At 37.4% G+C, this 11,564-nt stretch overlaps 1 protein-coding gene across 3 annotated transcripts in view; it reads right to left on the reverse strand.

Moving 5' to 3' along the window:
- Positions 1 to 4,868, reverse strand: part of gask1a (golgi associated kinase 1A) — a 38,229-nt gene extending 33,361 nt beyond the window's left edge. For all 3 annotated transcript variants that reach the window (XM_016670667.1, XM_016670668.1, XM_007550435.2), the window contains exon 1: positions 4,377 to 4,868. In XM_016670667.1, the coding sequence (XP_016526153.1) occupies positions 4,377 to 4,589 (213 nt within the window). In that variant the 5' untranslated portion in view covers positions 4,590 to 4,868. The remainder of the gene's footprint in view (positions 1 to 4,376) is intronic.
- Positions 4,869 to 11,564: the final 6,696 nt, after the last annotated feature.

An 11,564-nucleotide genomic window follows, 5' to 3' on the forward strand; every position in this document is an offset into this window, starting at 1 on the left:
TAGCATCAGAACGCTGGGTCCAAACCGACGGGCACACTTTGGCAGGCCCCTTAAAATTTCTGCAGGAATTTTCTTTGAATTTCTGTTATTTACTCTTTATCTAATCTTTAGTCTGATACTGCTGTGAATACAGCAGTATTGGACCAAAACCAGAGTAATAATCTAAATTTCTACTGAGTTAATTGTGCAGCAAGGCAATACTTTTTCCTGAGTACTGCCTTGGAGAATTTTTTTCCTAAGACATCAGGTCTTCTTACTCTATTGAAACTCAGGGCAGACGCCTAATACTGTGAAAGTATTTGAGGACACATTCTGAACACATTCAAAAAGGTTACAAAAAATCCAAAAACTCCAAATATGACTCATTGAATCTAGGCATAATTAACACTGTGCTGTACTTTGTTTCCAATTTGCTTCTTTTATAAATTAGTTTCAGTTAATTAAATGCAAATTTAAAATAATTTTACATTTTTAAAAAGCTATTCCTTATACATATAGGCAGCTTCAAAACTTGTCCCCACATTCTCTCAGCACTGCAAACACATTGATGTCTGACTAACAGATGGGATTATTTTCAGTTTTAAAAAGTTCTGAAAAGTGTGTTCTTTGATTGTGTTTTCAGTGTTTAGATGTGAGGCCCGGACAGCAGATCATAGGCCTGAATGTAATTATTCTTTGGCACAAGAATCCTCCTCTCCTTTTGCCTGCGACTGGATTGCTTACGTGGTCAAATCTGTTTCCCAGTTCACATTCCATTCTCCTGAGAGGAAGGTGCAGCATGAAAATGAATGTTTGCAGAAGGAAGCAACAGTCAAAAGATAACAAAGGCTGACATTACAAAGTAAGTGTAGCATTCAAAAGAAATAAACTATATTTAGTCTGTTTTCTCTCTGCAGCCAACAGCAGAAAAAAATCACCTAATTTGTTTCTCCTCATTTACCAGTTGGGGCAGCAAAAGCATTTACATCGAGGAACTGCAGGAGGTGCTGTTAAGTTCAAACATTAGAGCCACATGTCTGAATAAAGTGCTGCCCATAGATTTTCCTGATTTTATTCAGTTTAGTATTCTCATTGGATGAATGAATCGACTGACAGACAGATTCAGGGGACCATTCTCTGTATTTACACATTCAGAAGACAAATGCTTTGCATGAGACAAAAACAAAATGAATTTTAGCAAAGCAATGTTGTTCTGTTTGGAGTGGGATTCTCCCCAAACATAGGATATACAAATAGAAAAAAAAACATAATGTGGTTATATTCAGAACTAAAGAGGAAATTAACAGAAATATGTGGAAAGTAAATGACAGAAGCTGCGTTTTCATTACAAATGTTGACAAATCTTTGTCTATATTCTGCTAATGTAGAAAAAACACCGTTCTGCAGTAGCTGTGTTTCCACTGAATAAGAAACAAAATTAAAATCACACACGAATAAACCAGATCACGTGATAAGTCATTAAAAGGTTGTGGCACCAATGGATGTAAACAGTTACATAAAATATATTCAAAATTCAGTCTTAGTGCTAGCACTCATCGTCTATTAGCCAATCAGGGGAGAAGTTGCCGTCTTTTCAGGTGTTGGAGCGACAAAAACTACTTGGAAGAGACTACGGATGTGGTGTTTTGAGGAAAGCGCCGCATACGACTACGTTTGCGTGTGCGTGTGTGTGTGTGTGTGTCTGTGTGTGTGTGGGTGTGTGCGTGTGTCTGTGTGTGCATTGTTGTGTGTCGTGTATTTCTGTGTTGCCCTGCGATGGACTGGTGACCTGTCCAGGGTGACTCCATCCCTTGCCTGCCGACAGCTGGAGAAAGGCACCAGCACCTCTCCTGACCCCAGTGGGATAAGGGTGTAGGAAGATGGACGGACGGACGGACGGACGGACGGATGGATGGAGCAATTAGAACACATTAAATTCAATGGTGTCTAACAGACCACAGTCTGTAATTATTGTGAAGCGCTTTGGACAGCTAAGGTTGTTGAAAATATTTTTTTTTTAAACTGACTTGGCTTGGCAGGTTAATTTCCTGCTAATTCTAGCACAATGACTAGTAAATTAATGACTAACAGGCAGTTTAATGACTCATTATTAGCCAGCCCCATTGGTTTAACCCCATTTTCTATAACTGTCAAATGTAAACATTTTCCACCTCAAGTTTTACTTTTTTTATTTATTTCTGCTGTATGAGTTTTGCTCTTTTTCCAGAGTGATGAACAAACGTCTATATTTACACTGTTCTACCTTCTGTTGACTCTGGAGATATGAGACTGACTGTGCTTGGACACAGGCTCTGAAGGGGTGGAGAAACAGCCAGACACTATAAAGGAAACAGCTATTAGTGCTGAAGTTTCTCACCACAACCCTATAAAAGACAGACTATAAACACTGCTGCATTTCCAGCTTCTTACTAATCAAACTGTTTATTTTCTTCTAACAATGCAATATGTAATTTCTGTCTCTGCTGCCCCCCTCTTTATCCTGTTTTACCAACCAGTGTCTGTTGACGAGGCAAAAACTGATCCTTCTGCATAGACACACTAAACCATGAGGGGTTCTGCATCTCCCCTTCAAAAGCTTTACTGTCCCAGTAAGAGAGAGTACCCCACAACATCACACTGCCTCTACCGAACATTATTTGACATTGGCAGGGAGGATGCAGCATGTTTCTCATTAGAGCAATGACATGCTATGCTGCTGTATGAGATTTATTGTCATTTCTTTATTTTGGCTAAATCCTTTGCTGATTTGATTCATTTTTTGAAAATGTTTTAGGGAGTGTGAGCAAAAAAATTCACAGAGAAAAAGTTTGTGCAACCTCAACATAATAAGTTTCTATTGCTATTTAGATGTTTCCCATATAAAGAAGACCCATTCCCTCCTTTTAAATCCTAGTTGATCTCGTGTGCAGCTACATCTGCTCTGACAGCCGAGAGCTAGCCTGTCTCTATCAGTGTGTGACTAGAGGCTTAAATTGGTCCCATCTGGGAGACGGAGACGGCCACTGCTACAAACAAACCTCACCTGTTATTTTCAGGAGGTATGGAGGTGTGTGTCGATGTGAAATGAGTGTAGCTGCCCACTAATTTACTGTGTCTTTCACTGACAGACACCAATGAACTCCTCTAACAACACGATCCCCAGCAGTCCCTGGTGTGTAACACACACAACCAGAGTTCTGGCAGGAGACAGAAAAAAAAAAAGATTCCAAACAAGCGGCAAAAAAAAAAAAAAAAAGATATGAAAAAATTAGGAGTCTTCCACTCTCTGGTCTGAGAGATTTATTTTTTTCTACTCGGTTATGGGGTTTTTGTTACCACAACAACAAAACCAAAATGGGGAAAATAGAGAGGAGCAGTCTGAGAGTTTCCCCTCTTGGTTTCCATGTGGCACTTGAATCACTCTGCGCCGGCTCTGCTCTGCATATGGAACCAATTTGAAATGTGAACCTTCAGAGACTCCTTAAAATGTGGATGAAACTTTGTTAAGGTGTGCAAACCCAACTCTATTCAAAACTTAACTCTTTGCAAACAACTTTGCAGAATGAAAGTGTCACACAGTGACTGACTAGAGTTCTGGAAAAAAAAAAAAAAAAAAAAAAGCCGTTCACGGCTCTATTTGTTTGCAATAACCTGCTTTTTTTCTTTCTTTTTTTCTAGATGCGATGCTGTTGCCCGGCAACTTCACACTTTTATTTTTTCATTGAAGAAAGGCTGATGAGCGTAGTTAAGTAATCTCCATGTTCATTTCTCCAAATAGGAAAACATCTTGTCATCCATTGTGTCTTGAAAGTCAGGAGTTCATTATGAATCAGGGGAAACAAACATGAAAAATCACTAATACAAAATGACACTTCTCATTTCCTCTTGTCAGTTTTCAGTAACCATAAATTCTCTAAGCCTGTTAAACACTCAATCTCCTTTCAGTGTCGAAATTTGCATTGCATAATCATGACATTGAGAGGAGAAAATCACGTATAATTTCACAAGTTTGAAATATATAATTTCACAAGTATAAATGATGACTTAAATTTATACTTATGAATAAATTCATAAGTATTTCGTTTCTATAATAATGGGTTAAGTATTTATTTATTTATTTTTTTTTTCTAAAAGATGATTTAGGCAAAAAAAATCACTTGGCAAAATAAAATGACAGACAATTAGATTAGGCAGGAGATTACATCACACATTGTTATTGTAACTTTTAAAAGATAGATTTGTAAATTAAAATGCTCACTTTGAGCATTTTGAATAGATGAATAACTGAGTTTGAATAGATGAGACAGAGAAGGAGTAACTTTGTTCTGAGCCTAAGCCCAAATCATGAAATCAGGGAAAAGTTCTGATAGAGGCTGAGTCTAAATATAGAGTCTTACCATGTTTGCTGTTCCTGATCGGAAGCATTCCTTTCCAGAGGAGAGCTGACTTATCCCAGACCCATCCCAGGAGCTGAAGGGTATCCCCGGCTCTCCGTGAAGCGGCCGGCCGCTGATCCTCTGAGGATGAAGCACCGCAGCGTCTCTTCCAGCAGGAAGTGGCGGGATAATCACGGCACCTGATCTGCTAGCCGCTCCGGCAGAGAGCGTCATGCAGCCACAGGTTGCAGACAGGAGCCGTGACTCTCTGCTCCCCGGGGATCATCGCGCTGAAAAGCGTCTTTCGAGCAGGATTTGAGAGTAAAAGGCAGAGTGTGTGTGAGGAGGAGCACGACTTGGAGTGAAATCTGATCACACTCTGCCCCTCTCTGCCTCCTGAAGCTTCTCCCAGTCCACAGCAGCAGCGCTGCAGCCAGCAGGTGAGCAGAAAGAGACAAACTCAACCAGTTCCCATCAGTCAGAATCTTTCTGCTTCTGACGGTGATGATTAGTGACAGCAGTGAATAATAATAGATCATCCCCTCTGAACTGTCTCTGTAGGTATTAGTTCGCTGAGATGCTAAACTTCCTAAATGTTCCTTAGGTTAAAGTTCGGCTGAGTGGTTCTGGTTCCAAAAAAGGAAGAAAATAAGAAAGAACGTTATGTCCTTGACTGCTGTGGCGGAGTCATTGTTAACACTGTTGCCGTGTATCCTGGAATAATTTGATTTTGTTCACAAATGGCTTCATCTGACTGGAATAAATTCGGGATTTGAATAACAAAGAAGATCTCTGGGACTGACTTTACACGCAATCAACAGGTACAATGTTAGCCGCTCAGCGCGTCACAACAAAGCAGCAACGGATCAACGCTTAACTAGTGCAGTATTAAACTGGCTAGTATAGGCAGTATTATGTAAAGCTGAATTTTTTTAAATGTATGCCCTGTTATGTTATTCCATCATCAAAAACATACTTGTAGTGTTGCTTTGATTCTTTCATCCATGTTTGAGGAATTATTTAATCTCCCATGGCAACCAGCTGTTCAAAACGCCTGGGTGGACATAGCCCTGCCTTCCAGATGCAGCTCCACCTTGTTTTTTCCACCTCACAGAGCAGCCCTCCCCAGTGATTCCTCCACTCAGCTCCTTCAGACTAGCTAGCAGCAATTAGCAAACACCTGGTGGAATTGTGCATCTGCTGAGAGCATTATAGGAACTACTTCTCAGTGCAAAAATAGTAAAATAGAGGAGCCATGTTGTGATGACATCCTGAGTTTCAGAAAGAGCAGGAGTTTCTTAAAGAAACAGAGACCCAATTTCAAGGTGTTAAGTTTCAAAGTCAACTTCCTTTTAACAGCTTCATTTTAAGTTATATTTAATCATTTTATAACAACTGAAGGTAAAGTTACTTGATAATGCTATAAAATGGCACTGTGTGGCTTGAACTCTGATTGGAGGATCACTATACCTCTGATTAAATAGACAAAGCAGGAGAGACTTAAATCCTTTTTGACCTAAAAAGTTAAATGTTCAGAGTTCTAACGAACAATGAAAGGCAGAGTCAACCAGACTTCCATAGCGTCTCCTTTTTAAAAAATCAGGTCTAACATACTGCCACCTACAGGTTTGTTGGTGATAGTGAAAAGTAAGGAAAAAATTTGTCACCGCAAATTATCAGCGATATTGACAAGCAGAAATACATCAGTAAGGCCACTAGATGGAAGCATAGAGTTATAGTTTTTCTTTTTAGGCAGTAATCTTAATTAATCTCGTTTATGCACGTTTAAAGACAAATACATTTATCAACTATAAAGCCTTACAAAAAACAACAAAGACCAACAAAACAAGCAGTAAGCCCTCAGCCATGACATGTTGTAATTAACGGATAATCAGCTGGGTTTGGAATATATAATAAATCAGTTTTTATTGCATTAATTTGTCTTTTAATGGTTTAATGATTCATTTGTGAAATTGAGAAGAGAAAGCTGATGAGTTTCGTCGTCATGGTGAAGTTGGGGCTGCTGCTGAGTGGAGTCAGACATGAACACTTTTAGGCAAGTCTGTGTTATCTGATAAAAGTGAAGATGTGCAGTTGAAAATAATTTTGTATTTGCAATGAAGGTTAGGCATTTGGCTTTGTTTTGGACAGTGATTATTGGTTCTTAGCTAAACTGCTGTCTATAACAAAATGGTAGTTAATAAATTATACTAGCATGCTTTCAATAGGTTAGAATATAATTAAAAAGTCCATTTATTTTAGGAACTTTATTACTAACCGAAACACAACAAATATTTCTAATTATTAATTACACAGATGGATGTCTTAGAGCCTTTATTTATATTAATTATGATAATTTTTCACTTACAGCTAATAAAAACATGACAATTAAAATGAGAGTATTACATCAGACCAATACAAAAAACAATTTTACTACAGAAATGTTTACTTAATGAAAAATATGAACATATGTTTAATACCTGTATAAAGGTTATCATTTTTAAAAATTGTCTTTATTCTGATAAACCAGTTTCATTTAAATTCATAGTCAGTTTTTTATATGACTGTAAAAGTTTTTTTTTTTAAACCTACCTGTATTTTTTTTTGTTGTTTGTTTTTTGCATGTTACTTGTTGTGCCTGCATGTATTGAAGACTCAGCGCCTGCAGGTGGTGATAGTTGTTCATTTTGAAAAGTATGCTGAAGCCAGTAACCTGAAAGATTCAGTGCAATCTGCTGACATCAATACCATGTTGTATTAGGACAGTTGTTGATAGGAACAAAATAATTTGTTCTGGAAAATTTCTGACTTCTTTTCTGGCAAAATGTCAATTTTTCAAACTCAGAGATTTCCTTGTTTTTTCTACAAAATTGCTGAGATTAAACTCAAAATTTCTGAGATTTTTGGAGGAAATTTACTCCTTTTTCTTTCTATCATCAATGGCCGGTCATACACCAAGCCTAAAAATACAAAATAAGAGTTTTTTTTCCACTTTTCTTTTAGTAAACATTTGATTTATCAAATAGATGAAATTTGGACAAAACACCAAATAATAATTTAGAGTTGAAAAGACATAACAGCAGGAGTTGACCTGTCCACTGGGACTTTTTTTTCAGAATTCCAGCTTTACTGGGAAGTCAACAACTCTGGTTGCACTGAAAGAAATGTGATAAAAGTTTCCGTGTGAAGAACAGCACAAAGCTCCGTCGACAGAGATCATCTGAACCCTGACTTCTGACTGGTTCTAAAAATCCTGTTGTTACTGATATTCAGCGATAAAATCCCACAGCACAATCAGCCACTTCATCAGACCGAGCTGACCTCTGCTCCCTCAGCCTGACCTCAGCAGCCACCCCATGCCCACTGCTCACACTCTGTGACATTTCAGCTGAATTAAAGATGTGCTAAACAAGAAACTGTGTGTGTGATGCACAAAGACAGGGACTTTGGGTAAGCCTGGGGCAGCTGTTAAAAACTGACTAAACGCTGATGAATGCACGGTTAATGTGTGCCACGTTACTTTGGAATGATTTTACTCTGCTACACAGCATCTATTAAAAGTATTCCCGCCTTTTTTCTGCTTTCATAAATCAATCATTGGCAACAAATGTGGCATTTTTTCGTAAAATCAAAACAAAACAATAAAGTCTAATTTCTACAAAGTAATGACAAAAATGTTTCACGTAAAATAAGTGATTGCATAAATATTCACCCCCTTCAGCATGGAACCCCAGATGAACCAGAGTGTAGACCCTCCAGAACCCTCTAGAACCCTCCAGAACCAGCGGGATTTAAACTACAGTCACTGTAGAACCACTCACTGCACTCGGCTGATCTCCATTTCACTCATTGCCAGACTAGGGTTAGGGTTTTTTAAATTGTGTTTATTTTGTAGAAATCAGTTTTCACTTTGACTTCAGAGGTTTGTCTCATCTTTTTTGTCAGAAAAGCCACATTTTGTTGATCTTGACTGGTTTGTAAAAGCAAGAAACAGAGTTAAACATTCAAAGAGGTGAATACTTGCTGTAGGTACTGTACAAATCTCCACTGATACATAAAATTCACATTCTCTGATAGAGACCAGAGTCTTACTGCTCTTCTACATGTAACTTTTTCTGCACATTCCTACAGTGATTCATGAATATCATGTGGCAAAATCTACAGCTGCCCAAAGCCAGTTTTATGAAACTCTATTGAAACTCAACACAGTATGCCTCTGAAGACTCACCATAGTAATAAATCTCAGTCAGAGAGTACAAATGGGGCTTTGGACAGCAAATACAAACCTGATGAGTTCCCTTACATCATCACTAGAAAGTTCTGATTAGTTTGGGGAAACTTCTGCTTTTGTTTCTTAATGACATTTTCAGCTTCCAAAGAAGACGATAAACAACATTAGGTTCACAAAAACGAAGAATGGCTTTCACAAAATCACTTTTTGTTTGTTTAATAAATGATATGCATCAGTAGGTTTGGTTCGACTATGAATAACAAAATCAGTATTTTATATCAAAATAATCAAGGATACCATGCGATGAGACAAGGTGAGAACACACACACACACACACACACACACACACACACACACACACACACACACACACACACACACACACACACACACACGTCAACCTAAACACCCCCTTTAGATTTGTAGATATTTTTAATACATGAGGTCATATTAGGTCATATCATGGATGTTGGTGTTCTGGTTTTGGGCCGCTATGCAGAGCCAACAGAAATCCCTGTAAAGGAAGACAAAGGGCAGGACTGCTCTGCTTTGTGGTGGTTTGTGGTTTTGCTTGGCTGCAGGGGAGATTAAGCAGAAATACAGGGAAACCCGTTAAGACTAATTAGCACATCTGTGGATGGTTCCTCATTATATATCTGCAGCAGTGAGGTCGAACATAGCAGGAGACTCCAAGAACAGATATGCAGGAAAACAGAAATAATGTAAATACTCTGTCTGCACTAGATGAAGCATCACTCACCTCATAAAAGCTAATGCTTGGAGTGGTTCCAACTGAAAGCAAGGTGACCTACTTTCTGATTAATTCAGGGAATAATTACACTGGTCAACAGCCAAAAAATTGTCTGAGGTTTTTCAACTGTTTTAGAGTGATTTTGATGTGCTGAATCCATCAGGACATAAAAGAGATATGAAGACATAATGTTCAATTCACATGTACTTACCCTTATCAGTGTTTATTATTAAATTTATAGAAATCCAAGTTTGTAATATTTAATTAATATACTCTGTTAAAAAACATTTTTTTTCTCTTAAAACCTTTTTTAGATGATAAATACTAACAGAGATGAACTGATAATGTCACAAAAATGTCATCAATTTAGTCAGAAGATCAGATTTCTCTAAATCAAATTAGAATAAAAACCTGACCTGATTGAGAAAAATAGATGGCATTTTTGGATTCCTAAATTAGTTGAAAAAACAGACAACTTCAAAAAAATATTTTTTTTGTAACCCAGCGTTATTTCAGCACTCTCAACATCTGTGAATAAACAGATATATTGTTTGAAAATAAACCAAAAAATAAAATGCTATTAATACATTTATTTAATCAAAAATTGTTTTTCTACGCTTAAATAGTGCAAGTGAGGCCAAAGGCATAAAAGCATCTGGAACAAGAAAATGTTGAAGTTAAACATTCTTTGATAGTATGCAAAAGTCCAAAAACATATTCTAAAGATATAGAATAACTGTCAATCTGCAACAATCTATTTGAAATTCTATCCCTAATGTCTTGTCAGTTTATTTAGAAATAAAAGGATTAATTGGTTTCAGTTATAACGGCTTAAATCTGCAGAAATATTAGGGGAAGCAGATGCCTGCACTCTTTATGTCTGACAAAAGAGTGCAGACATAAAGAGACAGCACATGTGATGTGCTGCTGTACCATTATACAAACTGTCTTTCATTGAAAGATCAAAAACATACATTAGGCCTCATTAATCTCGGCTGTTTGAAGCGGTGTAGGTGCTTGGTGCCTCCACTCCAGCTGTGCAGCAACAATGATCTCAGTGTTGGTCTGTTCAGTTGTTCTCTGGCTAACAGATGCTGCTGTGCAGATCAGATTCATTTTAGGCTGAGGAAGTCGTTTTCTTTTTTTTTTTTATATATATTTTGGCGTGACCTTGACACTGCTTCAACCTTCCCATATTTGTTGCTTTTTCCATTCTGTGAAAACATGTCATCTTTCTGCCATGAAAAAGAAACAGCCCATTTCTCTGCACGTTGTGGAATCTTTTCTGTTCTCTCTTGTGCGTTTTAAAATGTAATTAAAGCTGGAAACTGGGCTCGCTCCTCCAGAGATGTATTTTCGCCATGATTGGAAAGTGCTTTTGGATTGAGGTTTCCCTCACTGGTTTCCTCTTCTTTATTTCCACTCTTTTCCCCAAGATGTGTTCTGACCTGAGGGCCCAGCATAGTTTTTATACAGAAATGAGATGTCCACACAAAATAAAAAACATAAACATAATGGAAAGATGAACTTTACACTTTAAATTAGGTTGGAGCTGTAAGAAGGTGTAGAAACAATGAGGAAAAAAAATGATAGTACTGCTCAAAGTGTTGAGACTCAACTCATTTCTTAATTGTTTACTAAGTTGTTGTATCATAAACAATCTATTGTTAACTAGTCTTTAGCACTTTTTCCAAAACTTAAATTTGATCTCTGTATATATAAAGTCCCAAACTTGTTTCCCTCAGCAGTCGTAGCTATGCAATGCATTGTGGGATATCTTCACCCATGGAGGAACTCCACCATTTAAACCAATTTTTACTGTTAATCGTGTTGTTATCCCATGTATCATAGAATCGATTATTATTACTACAGATGCACCGACCCAATGTTAATATCTGAATCACTCTCTAAACGGAAAAAAAAATGTAAATGGTGACAATGTGTCCGATCCATAAGGGCGGATCTATTCATTCTAATTCTATGCTTTGTGCACTGAGGGGCGCCATGCTTTATGTATTTGACAATATATTTAGAACTCCTAATTGCACTTTCTGAACCATTTGAAAAGTTTGTTGTTGTTTTTTCCTACATGTTTGACCAGAATAGTCAATGTATTGTTTTTGTCAGATTCAGTTTTATTGACATTTATTTTACATTGGTTGTTTTACTCCTGATTGCTCTGACTGAACAGATTAAAGTTGTATTGTTTTTCACATGTTTGACCAAG

Source organism: Poecilia formosa, unplaced genomic scaffold (genome assembly GCF_000485575.1).
Source record: "Poecilia formosa unplaced genomic scaffold, Poecilia_formosa-5.1.2 Scaffold36, whole genome shotgun sequence".
NCBI lineage: Eukaryota > Metazoa > Chordata > Actinopteri > Cyprinodontiformes > Poeciliidae > Poecilia > Poecilia formosa.